The sequence below is a fragment of the Rhipicephalus sanguineus genome, chromosome 1 (assembly GCF_013339695.2).
Source record: "Rhipicephalus sanguineus isolate Rsan-2018 chromosome 1, BIME_Rsan_1.4, whole genome shotgun sequence".
In the NCBI taxonomy this organism is placed as follows: Eukaryota; Metazoa; Arthropoda; class Arachnida; order Ixodida; family Ixodidae; genus Rhipicephalus; species Rhipicephalus sanguineus.
The window spans coordinates 168,586,710-168,604,917 of record NC_051176.1 but is presented as its reverse complement, the minus strand read 5'-3'; the positions used below and the strand labels follow the sequence as shown (position 1 = coordinate 168,604,917).

Sequence of the window (18,208 nt, the reverse complement as noted above, 5' to 3'; positions counted from 1 at the left end):
CGTCTAACATCCTGGCACAGGTTCGACGAAGGACGCAGTCTATTGTGACAAAAATAAATAAATAAATAAATAAATAAATAAATAAATAAATAAATAAATAAATAAATAAATAAATAAATAAATAAATACGTAGAGCAAGAGAAGCAGACAAAAAGCATTATTTGGGCACATGGACACAATTCCAACTGTTGTCATACGCTGTGCCTCGCGTCTTCCCTAATCGTGCAGGACGACTGCCGCACAGAATTACGGTTCTTTCCTTGCGCTTCGCACTGGTGATTCCTTTTAGCTGAGAAAAAAAGTAAAGAAACAGAGAAAATAAAAAAGGGGGGCCAGATATGGCCTGTGTCCCAATTAAGGCCCGCTTGACGGGCACAAGCGGGGTCTAAGCCCCACTCATCCCTCTACGTCAGGAGGCGCGCGAAGATTGCGAGCGAAGGAAGCGGGATCGTGCAGCATCGCTTTTCTGCAGACGCCGGGAAGCGGCGCAGCGCAGGAGTGTAAGGCAAACAGGAGGAGGCTCGAAGCGGCGACCACGAGAGGGCGTCGCTGCTGCAGGGAGGTGGCAAACAGAGGGAACTGCCGTTTACTTTGAGGGCTTCCTCGGTTGGCACACGGGCGAGCCGGCTGGCACAGCTCTGAGTAGCAGGTGCCGGGGAACGGAGGTGTCCGGGGGGATCATTCGGGGCACGGCGATCGAAAGGGGCCGCAGGGACAGAAGGGGGACAGACAGAGGCAGCCGTGAGAAACGCTGACGTCCTGGGCCAGTGGCAAACACTGATCCCGGGGCGCCACCACACACAAACAAAGAAAACAGATCACACTGGGCAAGAAATACTGTCGCACGTGTTTCCCAGGAAAGTTTACAGGTATCGCGAAGCGCTCGGGCGTCGGCCGCTAACGCCGGAAGAGGAAGAAGGTCCAATGGAGAGTGTATATACACGCCTCGCGGATATGATAAAATGTCTTGCTGAGTTGAGTATATTTAGATAGAAGGGAAAAGAAAGAAAAAAGCTTCCCCAGGCGCATATGCATAACATGTAACGCATTTAACGGAGCTGCAAATTCAGTCGAATGCGAAAGCCTGCTCCTGCTGCTTCGAGAGAAGCATCGACAAAGCTATAAGACTGCAAAAGTGTCACTTTTGGCACGATCGATGACGAAATTGTGGGCGCTCATTCTTTTCATCATCGGCGGCTCGGGGCTTCTCACGTCTCCGCGCGGTGCACACATTCATGCGCCTGAAAGGAGCCGTTGGGCGTGATTTTGTTCACGCCGCGGCCAAGATTGAGTAGCGGCAGAGGCGCGGTCTCATCGCGCGCAGCGAATGTCCTCGGTCCGGATACGAAGCTTCGTTTGCGTCAATGGCGCAGGTCGGAGAAGAGGTGCGCTATAAAAAGCGGAGCCTGCCATCGTCCACTCGTGCCTAGTCCGCAGCGATGACACAGAACGAGGCTCGCGAAAAATCAGCACCGACGGTAGATGAAAAGTATGCGTCAGGCAGGCGCCTTTCAAGATGAAGAACGCGGGTTTTTCGGATCCTCTCGTACGCCCAGACGCAGCCGTGTCAATACGCTCAGAATCGATCAGAGACTCGCCGGTCAGAAAAGCAGCGTCCCACATCGGCCTAGAGTGTCTCGTGGGTTCGCGCACGAGACACAGCTCACGCTGCGCAACTGCGGTCTGCAATCATAGCCCAGTCCTGAGATCCCGGAATGCATGATCGCGCACAAATCGAGGAAAATTGGAATGCATGGCGGCACTGACCCTACGAATGCTGCTCTGGCCTGAAGTGATAACGTGAGGCGATCATGAAAAAGAGATGTAAGGTGTGGGATATAAAGGCGCATGTAGGCCGCCAAGCCTTCTACGTATGTATGTATGTATGTATGTATGTATGTATGTATGTATGTATGTATGTATGTATGTATGTATGTATGTATGTATGTATGTATGTACCCAGGCAGCACGCCGGCATTGGACCAATCTCGGAACAATGTTGGTAAACATTGGCAGAAATATTGGTCCTGCGTTGGCTTTTGGGGGTTTGCTACACCTAAATGTGCATTGGTCCAATATTGGATGCCAATGATTTTCCAATAATGGCAAGGATGGCTGTAGCCAACATTGTCCGTCCAACATATCGCCAGTAATGGCAAGGATGGCTGTAGCCAACATTGTCCGTCCAACATATCGCCAATAATGGCAAGGATGGCTGTAGCCAACATTGTTCGTCGTACGTATCGCCAACATGTATAAATATTGGCAGCTCCAATATTTTTTGCCAGCCTTTGTCGTTGGCTGCACCATCGTTCTTTTATTTCCAGCGTTTAACGCTGGAAATGAAAACATTTTCCACTGAATGTGTAGTTTAACGTGAGGTAGATTTTTGTGCACGTAAATAAATGCATGTTGCCCACGCTTTTGCTTTTAGGCAAGCAGCAGGGATAATGAGCGTACAAAAGCTGAGAGTACACACAAGTTTATTCTGCATGTATACATATGGCAAAGATACTGCAAGTTTTGAAAATAATTTCGCATTTCGCGCTTTGTTCTGCTGACCGCTTGCTGGCAGATAACAGCTGCACAGAATTTACACTAATTACCTTCAATAACGTCCTTATATTAGAAATCGGGGAAACGGGACCACTCACAAACACACACAGCCTCCCTAGGTGTTAGCGCTTATTTGATTTGTCAGTTCACCGAAGGTTCAAAAGCAAGTCAGTGAAAAGCGAAGCGTGATAGAAAATGAAATAAATGAACATGTACACGTGAACAGACATTCGATACAGCCGAGATCCATAACCACCTTGAACTACCAGAAAGTTCATCGCCTATTTATTAATTAAAAGGTGACTGCGGCAAGAGCTTGAAAGTCTGCGACAACTTCACAACTAATAAATATTTGTGTATTACAAATCATTTCTTTGCGCGAATCCAGCGGCGAAGGGCAAATGAAAAAAGGGTGTTAAGCTGACGCACTACAACGCGAGAAAAGAACAAAATAGCACACGCAAATGCTGACAACATCGCTGAGGGCGAGAACTTAACCAACCTACTTCGAAGCGCACAATAAAGCACCCCACATCGGTATTCACAAACTAGCAAATTTAAAAAAAACTTACGCGGTAATGTAGACAATAATAAACGCAGCACACATTTCACTTACGAACAACACGGAAAGTAACATGCGACGAAGGAGAAAAACGACTTACTGAACGCGATACGAACACAAAAATCCGGCGGAATGTTTGCGAGTTGTCAGAACACATCGGCGCTCATCTGCGGATCGCTCTTCAAAAGTCAAAACAGTCAGGTCCGATGAAGAACAGGGCAGCTGCCTTCTCACTGTGGCATCGCCGTCGAATCTCGGTATCCGTAGAATCGTGGCATCCTGTCTCGGTATCCGACTACGTTTTTTCCCGATGACTCTCGACTGAATACTGAGCAGGGTTGCCAGGTACTCGGAGAGCTACCCGCCAAATTTCCGCCCGTTAATAGCCCAAAAGTAGCCCAACGTAATTAATATAAAATAGCCCAAAATAGCCAAAGAGAGGAAATATAAAATAAAGGTTTCTATTTATTATAATTTATACAGAGAGAGTTGATACATGTCTCCAATTGTGCTGCTGCTTGCAAGATCGCGTGTGTGGTGCAGGTAGTAGAAATAGGAAATGTCACTTTATTTGCTAGAATTTCTGTTTTCTTGTGGCTTTTTATTAATTTGTTTTCTTTGAAGTGACGACACAATGTGAGGATTGTAGTCAAAGGAATGTAGAACCCCATGGAGGAGACGAATGTTTTTAGTAATTTCTCGTTTGGTATTTCACGGCCGCTACGTTTTTTTATGTAGCGGCTGTGGTTTAAAGCGAACAACTAAAGCTAAACGATGCGGATCACATTCAGAGCATGTGTTGAAATCCATATCAAGCTAAGCTAAAGTAAAGCGGTAAATTATATCCTTTAAAATCAACGGCGATGCGTAAAATCTGGTGATAGTAGGCATAGCACAGAAAAACGTTACGAGGCTCCAAGTTACTTCGTGCGTGCTATCATGTACACTTTAAATTTAAATCCACAAATTTATTCGCCATGAGAAGGAACAACTCAGCAGCATCGTGAAACCCGGTAAAGGAAGCTTCGCCTTAAAAGGCAGGGAATAGATTCATTATTACTGACTACCGTAATTGTCTGGTGGAGGCTGCTGATACCTAAAGAATGCAAACGCACAGGTAAAGGATAGTAGAAAGAGTGAAGTAAAGATAACTGTGTACGTAAACACTTGATTCACAACGAACTTGGGGCACAACCACCACTAAAGAGGAGAAAGGGCACTGGAAAACAAGCGTTTGAAGCGAAGGCAGGTAATAGCCCAAAAGTAGCCAAATAGCCAACGACAAAAAATCCCGCCAAGTCCACAAAAAAGTAGCCCAATTTGGCTATTTATAGCCCAACCTGGCAACCCTGATACTGAGGGGCGCGCGCCCGCCGATGCTGGGAGCCCGAACGAGGGAAAGTAACCGCCACTGACTGACGAAGAATAGCCGCCGGCCAGAAGGGGCCGAAACGCGTACGCATCTTCCGAGGTGCCGTCGTCTCCCGCCATCTCCCTCAACCCCCCCCCCCCCCCCTCGTTTTCAAAGGCATTGAAAGCGAACCGTCGTGGGCGGAGCAGCCGTCAAGTGACAAGTGTTTTATGACCAGCGACCACCGCGCTGCCCCACTGCCGCGAGGAGAGGACGCGTGAAATTCCGGAGCAAAACATGGCGCCGCGCTGCTTCTCCGGCCTCCCGATCACCGAGAACATTTATTCAAAGTGAACACGTCTGGTTGTGTGAAGCGTTGAAAGTGCAAACATAATTCATCGATTATTTAAAGATTCCGCGGGCGATACCGTAGTCTTGGACAGCACGTCGCTGGAGCGCGCACACAAAGAAGTTATAATCCTGTAATCCAACCAGTCGTGTAGCAAACACGAAATACACAGCGTGGTTGAAGTCACATGAAATGTTTAGATTGTTTGCCGCTAATAAAGCCGTGAGAATAATTTCGGTGCGTGTGCGGTGCGCAGAAGGCGCACCAGCGCAGAGGCCCATTGCGAAGCAGATGACTTCTGTTCTACTCCATTAACTCGTCAACGCTATGTACAGCTTCAATCAATGTAAAAGTAGGGTTTTTTGGTTGTTTTTATACAGTTGCGATGTATACGCTGGCTGTATCACACAATTAACGTTAACTTTCAACAAGCATTGCAAAGTGAGATTTTGTTTTGTGTTTCCTTTCTCATAGATGTATTTCCAACAGCGCGCAAAACTCAGTTGAGAACTTGGTACTTATTTTACATTGCTCAACATCTGTAAAACGAATTTTGTCCAACTATTTAGCATATATTTTGTGCCACACTAAATGCCAACCTAAAAGTCAAGACCCTGTGTGCGCCATTGTTCCCTTTCTTATAGACTGGAATTTGCAGTTTTGTTTGTTGGCTGACAACGATGGACTGTTTTTGCCATCTTTATACAGTAAAAGCTCGTTAATTCCACACTTATTAATTCGGAAAGTCGGATAATTAGGACGCGTTCTCTGGTCCCTGCAAGCATGTTTATTGTTTAACGGCATCACACTCTCGTTAATTCGGCCATACCTGTCCGCAACCCGGTTAATTCGGACGAACCTCTTAGTAGGGTGGGGGGCGCTGCGACGAACCTTTGCGCCCCCTAATGGGGAACCCTGCGCACGCCTATGGTGATAAGTAACCAGAAATCTTCTTTGAGGTGCGCTGGATGCCGGACAAAGTGATTTTCATAATAGCGTGCATGCAGGTGGTGGCTCGATTCGGGCTAACCTTCCCTCAGTGATGGTAAAAGGGGAAAAAAACATTCTTGCCGATTAATCATGCATATGCTTGCCAGTGTTTAAGACATTGGAGCGAGAACGTGTAAGTCTGGACAATATTGTCCGGCGCGTAGCATTGGCCGTCCAATATTGTTTAACCAGTCAGATTGACTGGACAACATATCCGATCTACTGCCATTACTTAACCAATATTGTTTTACCAATGGATAAGCTGGCCCAATATTGCCATCCATACGGCCTGGTCCTGCCAATATCGTATTTACATCGGGAACCATGGGCCGTTGTTGCCAACCTCAAAGAATAGCACGACCAATATTGTATGTAGGCTGGCAAAGATGGACCATTATTGGCATCCTTGTAGGCTGGCTTGCCAACATTGGTTTTATAGTGGTTTGTATGGGCCATCATTGGGCCATCGTTTGCCAACGTATAAACAATATTGGACCAATGTGCTGTGCTGCCTGGGTATGTATGTATGTATGTATGTATGTATGTATGTATGTATGTATGTATGTATGTATGTATGTATGTATGTATGTATGTATGTATGTATGCAGCGCCGGGCAGTATCGAAGATACATGTATCTTAGATACTATCTTAGATACTCTTTGGGTATCTTGTATCTGTATCGCGATACGTCTCGCAAGACGAGTATCTGTATCTGTATTTCCGATACATTCAATAATGTATCGTGTATTTTAAGATACAAGATACTCCTATAGGAACATCACCGTACGAAACAATGATCACTGGCTCAACTCTGCTTCTAAAACTGGTACCGGTGCCACTAAGCTGCTTGAATAAAACTAAGGGCAGTGACATAATTTCATTTTTCAGCCAGCGTCTACCAGTGAGGGCAGGCGATGGGGTGTGCGTGTTCGTTTTCGTGGAGCAGAGCAAGATGACAGCACCCGCGCAGTCTCGACAGAACAGGCGCGCGAACGTCTATGCTTAGTTCACGTGTCTTTCGTTTTCTCGATTTTTCTTTTTTTTTTTACTCGTGCCATTGCCATGACACTTACCCTAATCCACTGTCCAGCGCCGTGTAGCACAATGCGCGGGGCTGTTATCGCGTAAATTCTGATGCCGCTGTCCTGCGTGGTGCTTCGTTACGAAATCTGAATCATAGGGCCGCTTTGCGTCTCGTGGCTTTCACACATGTGCAAATAAGATTCCAACTATAGCACCACTAGCAGAAGAAATCCTCGTGTACCGTATCTTTTCCTTCCTGCTGTCGATCGAATCCCGGCCGCGGCGGCCGCATTATCGATGGAGACGAATATATTGAGTCCTGTGTACTTCAATTTGGGTGGACGTTAAACAACTCCAGGTGGTCTAAATTTGCGGAGCCCTCCACTATGGCGTCCCTCATAATCCTATCGTGGTTTTTAGATGTAAAACACTAACAATTATTATTATCTTCCTGCTATCTTTATTCAAAGAGCTTTTGAAGTCATAATTTAATTGTTAGCACAAATCCTGTCTTAGTTGTCCTTTTCTTGCATCCCGGACGTTACCTAGGGCTCTGAACAGTTTTTTTTCCCGGTCTGTTCACTGCAATATGACTTTTGTAACGTGCTGTCAAAATAAGCTCTCTGCTTTATTCTTACTTTGAAGTGTCTACTTTATTTCTGCTACTGTTTACACATTTATATTTTTATTGAGCTTACTGTTCCGCCAAGGCTATTTTGAAAACAAATATGTAATTATGTGAACAGGCGTGCATTAAATATACAGTACCAAACATTCTGCTGCTGAGTAAAATAGCGAAATTGAGTTTGCATTATAATAATGGAAGTAGATAGGGGGCAGCTTGATGTTAGGAAGGGGATTCGAGAAACATTGCCATATCAAATTATTCGTTTTTCTCATAAGCGTCACAACGAGCCGTTTCCGGCAATTTTTCATAGGCACTAAGCGTTTTTTCTGCTTTACCTTAACAGGTAAGTTGACGATAATTCATGCTTAATTGCCATAGCTATTAGGGCTGCCGCCTGTATCGTGTTTCTATGCTTATTCACTATGAATGTTTCATACGGAACGGCTTTTCTATTATATTTATATTTGCTTTCCTTTTTATGCCTCTCTATTTTTTTTTTTACTATTACCAATCGCCAGGTGATCGAAGCAGTGGCAATAGCGTGAATACGGCGGTGCCCTGCGACGATTTGTGCAACTATACTGCCACGCGCTCTTATTTCATTATTTTGGTGTGATCGGGCTTAAACCGCAGAAAATTGTTAGCAGCGCTCGGCTCAAGCCGCGCCGCGATGTTTCGGAATCTTCACGATTGTTTCAGATTGTTCTTTTATGATTACGCGTGAATCCCGGCCGCGGCGGCCACATTTTGATGGAGGCAAAAGATTAGAGGCCCGTGTACTTAGATTTGGGTGCACGTTATAGAACCTCAGGTGGTCAAAATTTCCGAAGCCCTCCGCTACGGCGTTCCTCATAATCATATCGTCGTTTTGTGATGTAAAACCGCAACAATTATCATAGTTATGCACAAAACGCGGGTACTCCAGTTCATTCAGGAGCTTACGCAAGTTGGATCGCCGATGTATGCATAAAAGACGACGCGTTCCGTCGATGATCAGATCACCGACGGCCGACGACTTTTATTGCCGCTATCAGTGTACAGCATGCTTCGCTTGTACTTTGAGTTAGCTTAGTTAACTTGGCACAAGTACGCCCAATAAAAAGAGTTTCGTCTCTACCAAAATAACTGCCACCACGTGCCACCACGTACCAATAAATAGGTATGAGGCGTTTCTGGGGTACACAAGTTATGTCGTTGAAGAAAAATTGTTAAAAGACTGCACGTTAGTGGCTATATCGATAACGAACGCTTTACGCCAGCAGATAAGTAGAATATGAAAAGTCGTTGCAGTTTTATGAGCTCTACGTACACACAATGCGTCACGAAAAATGTCGCTAGCAGCATTGTTGCTGCTGTACACTGCTGATTTGGTATTGCGTAAACGGTCTTTTACGGACAAGGTAAAACCCCAAACCGGTATTTGCGCCATCGTGCGAAGGCTTCTTATTTGAATGCTTGTGATTAGATGTACCCGCTAACTGCTCGGCTATAGCTGAGCAGTGACTCCCATAGATTACAAACATGAGGAGCAAGAGCCGCTGTCAGAGAAGAGCTGTCCTGTTAAGCAGCCAGAACAAACCCCAATAAGTTCTTTCGGAAGTAAACTAATATACCTTGAGGAAGAAGGACAAAACTTTTGAGGTACTACAAGACATTTGATTAAAATAAAATAAAATTGGTGTCATTAAAGAAATTTTCAAGCAAACCTTTTTGTGCATAGGCGTTTGCTAATACATTATAGAGGTCTATAATAACAGATTTGCGAATGTATCGAAGTATCTTAAGATACAATTGGCAAGTATCGTATCGGATACAATTATTGTGGTAGTATCTTGTATCTGTATTTCCAATACTCCTTGCCTGAGTATCTGTATTCTATCGCGATACAATTTCAAAGTATCTTTGCCCAGCCCTGTATGTATGTATGTATGTATGTATGTATGTATGTATGTATGTATGTATGTATGTATGTATGTATGTATGTATGTATGTATGCATGTATGCATGTATGCATGTATGCATGTATGTATGTATGTATGTATGTATGTATGTATGTATGTATAAATAATCGCAGGCGTAATGCAAAGACGAACGTGGGTCTCTTTCTGCCTTTTGTTTTAATTCTTTTTCTCCTTTTTTTGCCATTTTATCTCCTTATGGCAATAGAAAGACGACGTGTAGCATTTGATTTTTTTTTTTCCTAAGTTACGAAACAAGCGACGCCATGGTGAAATCACGAAAGAAAAACAAGCCGACGAAACGGCACCTTCATTCAAATCAACCGCTTTGCCCACAGGCAACCAACCCTCCCTGAGCGGCTGTTTTCCATAGCTGTCGGCAGGCGGCGAGAGAGAGCCGTGCGACTGCCGCCTTTACAGCTGATGTTTTTTTTGTGTTTTTTTTTTCATAAATACTTGAAACTACGCGTCTTTCCTTTAAAAACCAGACAGGTAACTGCATCGAGTGTTCCATCATCGAAAGATCAGGACAATATAATGAGCTCTCTGCGAAACTTGACCAAGAACAGAGTAGCGGCAAACGCGACATCGTTTTCTTTCTTCCAAGGATGGGAAAAGAAGTATGACCCTCCTTCACTATATATACAATATACACAATGCCAAACATTGCAGCGTTACTGTAATGTTCTGCCCGAGCAAACGACGCGTACCTCTGTTACTTTCATAGGCGTTCTCGCATACTCAGCGCCTCACAAAGGGATCTTAGCAGGCTGCACTAGTTACATACACTGTTCCATGCATACCACACTGCCAAACAAAGAAACAATCATACAACTAAAAAGTTAAGCTTAATTTAAAATCTTGCACATACCTTAGCGCGTTCGTCACTGAAATGGCTGCCTGATAAAAGGTGGCTGTCTGATAAAAGGGCCCTCAGATGATAAAACTAAGCGAGAATAAGTCGTTTCAAACACGAAAACAAAAAACAAAAGAAAAAAAACAGCGAGAACATTTTCATTGGTTCATGCAGCAAGTGGGCGCGCCTTTCGTTCAAATCAGCACGCTTAATTACACTCTTGGCCGCCGAGAAAATTCATTCATTTATTGGTGCAAGCTTACGTCGTACATTTAAGTCCACAAACACACGTTAAGGAGCTGTTAAAATTGCGAATTTCAAAGGCTAATTGTAATCTCTCATGTACACAAGAAATAACCCGGTCGACTCGTATATTGTACTTCTTAATAGTAACTGCACATAGGTACATATTCTTTATAAAAAATTATTAAAACTTGGCTTACATTACTCGGTAGATAACTTATTAATCATTTTTATAATAATTTCTTTTACTTATGTATTCTCCTATTAACACGGCACTGAGTGATAAGCACAACCATAACCGTTGCTTGCGGAAAAAAGAGGACAACAGAATGATGGCCTTGGGCACATTTCAGTATTGAAGGGCATGTCATGAATGACGTAAGCTTAATAATAACATGCTTTGTCTTGCCTTCCAAGGAGCGGCCACCTTATGTCACAGATTAAAAATCAATTACGCTTTTATTAAACATGCCTCAACCTCCGTCCTGTTATTTGGCAGTTCGCGGTCGCAGCTGCCTTGCTTTCTTTATTTTTCTTTTCTTTCTTTCTCCTTTTTTTTTTTTTTGCATGGCTTCGTGAGCTTATATGATAAACGAGCTTCTGGAAAGGCTACTACGCTGTCTACGTTAACTGATGGTGGTTCAACACGTCTCTGCACGTGTTCGATTACACTGCAATTGCTCATTCTAATAAAGCAATAATCGTGCTTTTGTTTCAGTAGTGACGGTGGAGAATTTCAACGGGCAAGGTCCCGTTTCTCGTTCGCTGGTTTCCAGCGTCAGTAGCCAAAAAACAGGGCGCAAAATGGGGATGGCTGGTTGTTTTGCGAAGCTCGAGAAGAAGACCGAGTAAAAGGGTGTGCTTTGGCAGTTTAACTACGCGCACACGAAAGCTCAAAAAAAAAAAATACAGCAAAACTACAGACACTCGGGAGACGTAGCCAACAACCCCGTCATAAACGTGGTCGTACGAATAAAACAGAAATAATAATTTACAAAAATGACGTCGCTGAAACTGCGGAATCGAGTAGAGAAACTTTGAAAGCCTTCAGAGTATACTGTCGAATGTGGCCCATTTTGCTGTGGGCAAAGAAACGTAAAATAAAAGAACAAAACTTACGCAGACGTCATCCTTTCCCTGCGTCCAAAAGGCCTGAAAGAGTGTTTGAATCAAATAAACGAACAATTGAACAAAAAAGTCAGGGACGAAAAAGCGACAAAGAAAGGAGCGTGCACTGTTACGTGAAGTAACAAAACAAGACAGAAACATTGCCCGTATAAGCAGTTGAAAAAAAAAAAAACACAGAAAAATTTCGGGACTTTTCCGCGCACAAATAACGGAGCGACGCAAACGCAGTTGCGCACTCTCATCATCTTTGTGAGGAGAACGTAGCTTATCTTCGGCGGTACACGCGGGCCCCTGTATGCGATTGCCCGGCATATGGGGGAAAAAAAAGAAAAAAGAAAGGGAGGTCTACTCCGTTTTAGACGGCGCGATGCTGTAAACCTTTTTCTCAGCGGAGGCCGCCCACACGCGTTTCCCTCCACCTTGTTGACGCACGTCAATCGCGCACTCCTTTCCTCACTTGACTAATGGGAGGGCTGCTGTCGCAATATGTATTGACGAGGTCGCGCTTAGTTTTATTCCGTATAGAAGTACATATTTTTTTTGCTTCTTTTATACAGCTGCTTAATGATTTAAGGGAGTGGTAACAAATAAATAAATAAAGAATAAATAAATAAATAAAAGAAAGAAAGAAAGAAAGAAAGAAAGAAAGGAGGAAAGAAAGAAAGAAATAAAGCAAGAAAGAAAGAAGAGAAAGAAAGGAATAATTTTTTTTTTCATTTTTACATGCAGCTAGAAATGTTCAGAAGAAAAGTTACAGTCAATTCGGTTGATGGATGTATAATTAGGGAAGGCCCCTGGCTAATCGCAAAAAGCATTTCGGATAGAAAATATTTGCGAATTCGTCCCCAGACGTCGGTTGCGCTTCACGCATGCTGTCGAAATAATTATTTTCAAAAGTTTCTGCTCGGCGATTCCTTCATATGCAGTTTCTCAATATTACCAATGTGGGCGACCCTCTATTTCCTTTGTGTTCTTGCGTGCTTGTTTACACATATCAAATAAATCGTAGAACGCACAGCGCGTTGGACCGTGTCAACGTACGTGTAATCTATCTATCTATCTATCTATCTATCTATCTATCTATCTATCTATCTATCTATCTATCTATCTATCTATCTATCTATCTATCTATCTATCTATCTATCTATCTATCTATCTATCTATCTATCTATCTATCTATCTATCTATCTATCTATCTATCTATCTATCTATCTATCTATCTATCTATCTATCTATCTATCTATCTATCTATCTATCTATCTATCTATCTATCTATCTATCTATCTATCTATCTATCCGCGATGTATGTATGTATGTATGTATGTATGTATGTATGTATGTATGTATGTATGTATGTATGTATGTATGTATGTATGTACGTACGTACGTACGTCAATGTTGGTACCACGTCAATGTTGGTCACTCCATGGCTACTTGTCACGCTTCATATGCGGCCCTTTCAATGAAAAAAAAAAGTTCCTTAAGTATTTCGAGTTTTGGTTGTAATTAAACTCTGCGCCATGTTTATTCGGGAAAGAATCTGTAAAACTGGCTGAATATGCATAGCGACAACATATGAGGCGGCAGCGCCAGATAGCCCTGCGTATTCAGAGGGAAGCGCGGAAAAGGAGTTCAGCTGCGAACGCGTTTCGGTGGTGACGATACACTGCGTCGCTTCGCAGCTTCAGTGCTAATCGCTTTCACGTCGACGTTTATCTCGAAGCATGTTGTGTCGGAATTTTCTAGATCTGCGCTTTTATCTTCCTTTTCGCCACCTATACGCGCAACTTCGTCCTCCGCTCAGTACGTGCACAGACCAACGACAGACAACGCCGAAGTAGACAGCAATGTCTACTGCTGGTGTAGAACTAACATGCAGCGGCAATTATGACATTCTTAAGTAAATGCCTAAGTTTATTCAGATAATTCTAGTCTAATAATATGATTTGAGCCGAGGAATTCTCCGATGTTAGCAAGGTCTTATAGCTTCATCTGTGAAAAAAAAAATGGCGGTTCCATTTTCTACTTACCACTCACTTCCTCAAAGAAGTACTTTTCTATTGAAGTACATTGGCTGCCAAGCGGCAAGCTGAAAAGTGCGGACGAAAGTCCTCACCACTTCGTAGACATTCGCATTTTTCAACGACCTGTTCATAATGTTGTGAGACCCACAGAGAGTTAAAATAGTCCAAGTTCGCGAAACCTTAGCCTGATACATCGAGATCACTCTGCACTTTAGCAGTTTTGAGGGATAAATGCCCCAGACACAACTATCCCATGCGTAGCCTTAGTTGTCCGCATGCGTCAGCTGAGTGTTAGTTCTTTATCTGGCATGCGTCAACTTGTGTGCGCAGTCATGAGAAAATTAGCACAGCTTGCACTCGGTCGAACAAGGCTGGGTCACAGCAGAACTGACACACCTATTTGCCGCAAATAAGACGCACCCAAAGAAAAGTGAGCATTTCCGTGCCTTCTTGTCTGCGGCAAATACGTCCTTGTGCAAGCACTAAATCAGACAGCGAGACGCAGTTCTGTCTTGTGGATAGCATTAAAAAGAAATTGACAACCACCCGTTTGCAGCACGAAGCCACAAAGAAATCCATACGGATTTCTCAGAAAGGAAAGCCTCTTTAGTTGCCAAAAAATTCGTCCTCGTCCGGGGATCGAACTCGGGACCAACGTCTTTTCGGGGCGGTCGCTCTAGCAATTGAGGTAATTGGGAAGCTAGCAATTGGCAGCGCGAGGGCAAATTCATCGACAACTAGAAGCACGTGGACACAGACTATTGTAAACGAGTTCTGCGGAATCCCGCAAGGTGGCAGAAGAGTGAGCAATTTCCTCCTTTGATCGTTGATGCCTGACCCTACCTCACAACAGGCAATGTCTTTTTTTTTTTTCGGCTATGACCAAACCATCCCGAAGCACGTCTCAATATCGCTTCGACATCCCTGAATTAGACTCGAGAGCACACGTGCACTACCAAACACCTGAAATCGCTTTTCGTTAAAAGCCCTTAGGCGATAATCATTACCACTCGCTTTGATGGTTTGAAGCAAGTCCGCTAGTTTTATTGACTACTGTCAATGACAGTCGGGAGGAACGTTCCGCGCACGTTTCCATGAAACATATACACCATAAACGTTTTGAAAGCGCTGGTATTAGTAGCGATATTTTGCTGCTTTTACGATATACTTATTGTGGCAGTACCAGATGAATCGCAGTACTCACAGGAGGCTCGCGTGCGTACAACAACGCTGTTGTACACTGAAACGAGCTTTAATGGCCAAGTGCCGCCCTACTCAGATGTATTAAGGTCCCCGTTTTCAAGTTCTATTTCCGGCAACAAGCAGCACACTAAAAGCACGCGGAAAAGCAGCAGGTCGCCACCATCAAACAAGCCCCTGCCACTTCGTGGGAGACAGAGTTAAATATAGTGCTGCGGACCGGGTGTGCTCTTGAACTTGTGCCGTAGAGTTGTTAAAGATGTTTAAGCATTAAAGAAGCTGCCGCTACATAAAAGAAATGTCGCTGTACATGCATTCCAAAAAAAAAAAAATGCTAAGGTTTCATTGCCCAGTTTGCAAATGAATATAGTGGCAAAAATACGATAAACATATTTATTTCTTTTTTCAGGCGCCCTGCTAACGTTGTGTCGATATATTAGAGACGATGTCGCTAACATAAAAGCGAGTGAATGCGAGCCAGTTGGTAAGAATCCATGGTTATAAACAGCGCGAAGAAGACGCGGACAAGAAAGAACACAGGACTTGCGCTGACTGCCAACTGATGGTTTATTGTTAAAATGCGCAAAATATACACAGATACAGAAAAAACGGGGAAGGGAAACATAAGAGAGCTTCTAGCGGCGCATGCGTCCAGCGGCACATTGTCGTTTAGTCATAGGTGATTAGTTACGGAGATAGCAACACTCCTTGTCTGTTAGATTAATAGACGGCTCGCTTACACATGCTTCATCTTTACATTTCATTGCAAAAGCCTCGTAGACTTCACGTGCTGTATGGTCCTTGTATGTGCGCAGCACACGTACGGGTCTCCTGAAAACGAGGATGGCAGCCACACTTAGCACAGTGAATGGCCAAATTGCTGCCGCTTCTTGCCTTGAGGTTGTTAGCGTGTTCGCGCAGACGGTCGTTCAGGCAACGGCCCGTCTGCCCGATATAGGCACCCTCACACGAGGTCGGGATCTCGTACACTACTTCACACCTGCAAGGGACATAGTTAGTTGCGTGCTTTTTTACACAACCCTTGCTGACTTGATTGTTCTCATTCACCTTCTTGCAAAAGGAGCTCAGTTTGTTGGGGGCCGACAATACTACATGGACCCCCGCTCGCCCAGCGGCCTTCTTGATGCGGTGGGACACACTGTGTACATACGGGATAACCACAGTCTTAGACTTCTGAAGGCTCGGCCGGATGCGTTCCCTCGTTGACCTCACTTCTCGCAAAAGAGCTGCAGTCAACGAAATCAGCAGGCTCTCCGGGTAGCCACTCTCCTTTAGCCTCCGAACCTGCGACCCATAGCTGCTTGCGATCGAGTGGTGGCAGGAGCGAACGAGGGCATTTCTCAGGGCTCCACAAGCGATGGCCCGTTTCACAATATTTGAGTGATTTGATGAAAACGGCAGGAGGAGCTTCTTTGATCGTGGTGCGTAAGACCAGCAGGTGTGGTTTAGGCCGAGGTAGATTTCGATGTCAAGGAAGCGAATCTTGCCTTCAACAGGCAGCTCTCGGGTGAAGGTAAGGCCTGGAAAACAGGACCGGAACATACCAAGTATTCTTTGTTACATTGCCACTTCAGCGAGCTCTGTTCCCTTCAATGCCCTTCTAAATTCTTCTATGTGTTCAGTGCTTCTAGTTCGCGCTTCGTGCAACGCACGCCTGCTTACCTTCGCCATGAAACGCCCCTATATGCCACCACTTATCAGCCAATTGGTGGGCCCCTTCCTGCCCACACAAGGCCATACTCGACAGATGTGCCGCATCTTAATGTCGGAAACGTGGAGGCAAATCGAACTGCTGAAGGACTGTTTGCTGCTAAGCTGTTCCCAACGAGTACCCCAACGACGCCTCTTGCAGTGCTACCGCCAGGAGTTAAAAGAGGTGGGCCAATTAACGGAATTTGTGTGGAGGAGCATGCTCGCCAACTTACCTAAGAAGCCGAAATCGCACCCCGCAGGACAGGAAGTCAAGAAGTTGGGTAATATAGCCATCCCCGACAAGGTAGAAGAAGTCCTCAGGCTGGGGCCCAAATTCTGCTTAGCCCCGAGGTTGGACAAAGTTGAAGCATTGTCCCTCGTTAGGGCTGCTGCCAAGAAGGCTACCGCGCCCGAAGCGGACCGCGTAGTTCTGGAGTGTGTTGAAGCACTACCGTCGAAACTTGCTAGCTCAGGACGAATCAACCTGCGTGGCATCGTGTCCTCGCTACAGGAGAAGAACTACAAGCTTCTGCAGTCCGACAAGGAGGGAGCCTTTGTTGTGGTCCATCCAGACCAGTACCGACTTTTATCCGACAAAGCCCTCAGCGAGAACTTCAAGAGGGCAGAAGAATTCCACCCATCAAAAACTAAGAAGGTGGCTGTGGAAGTATGTGAAGAAGCGGGTTTACGGAAGCTTGCTACATCACTCAAGAACTCAAAAGTTCTGTGTCTTAAGGCTTTCTTCTCTGCCAAGACACACAAAGAAGGTACCCCTTTCCGGGTGATTGTCTCCGAGGCTGGTTCTTGGCAAAGGTGCTTAGGAAGCTATTTATTCAATTGTTTGAAGCTTCTTGAAGTGAATGACCCGTACATGGTTCGCAGGGCGTCTGAGGTATCGGACTTTCTAGCCAGGTCTTGCCCTGAGGGAACGCAGGCATTCTCAGTGGACATCAAAGACCTATTTTACTCCCTGCCGCAAGAGGACCTCGTCAGAGTCGTGAAGAAAGGCATAGAAGAGCACGGACTCGTACGGTTTCAAAACACCATAGGTACCAGCGCCTCCAGGTTCGAAGATTTGCTGGTGCTGTACCTCCGCTCCACAGCGGTTGAACACAATGGACAGATGTACGTACAGAGGAATGGCGTTTGCATCGGCTCGCGCATCGCACCTGTGTTGAGCGATTTGCTTTTAGCACATTATGATGGGATCCTCGATGAGAAGCTTCAGTCCGCCGGCTGGGTCCGGATCTTCCGGTATGTCGATGATTTCCTGGTTTTATTCCGGGTCCAACCTGAGGAGACCTCCTGTGAAGTGGAAAGAATACTTGGTATGTTCCGGTCCTGTTTTCCAGGCCTTACCTTCACCCGAGAGCTGCCTGTTCAAGGCAAGATTCGCTTCCTTGACATGGAAATCTACCTCGGCCTAAACCACACCTGCTGGTCTTACGCATCACGATCAAAGAAGCTCCTCCTGCCGTTTTCATCAAATCACTCAAAGATTGTGAAACGGGCCATCGCTTGTAGAGCCCTGAGAAATGCTCTCGTTCGCTCCTGCCACCACTCGATCGCAAGCAGCTATGGGTCGCAGGTTCGGAGTCTAAAGGAGAGTGGCTACCCGGAGAGCCT

The 18,208-nt window shown here is 44.9% G+C and overlaps 1 protein-coding gene across 6 annotated transcripts in view; it reads right to left on the bottom strand.

Moving 5' to 3' along the window:
- The window catches only part of LOC119401923 (GTPase-activating Rap/Ran-GAP domain-like protein 3), a 594,089-nt gene that overhangs the window by 99,324 nt on the left and 476,557 nt on the right, over positions 1 to 18,208 (bottom strand). For 4 of the 6 annotated variants that reach the window (XM_037668951.2, XM_037668957.2, XM_037668966.2 and 1 more), the window contains exon 4: positions 11,637 to 11,669. The exons of the other annotated variants lie outside the window; for them this stretch is intronic. In XM_037668951.2, the coding sequence (XP_037524879.1) occupies positions 11,637 to 11,669 (33 nt within the window). The remainder of the gene's footprint in view (positions 1 to 11,636; positions 11,670 to 18,208) is intronic. 6 annotated transcript variants of the gene reach the window in all.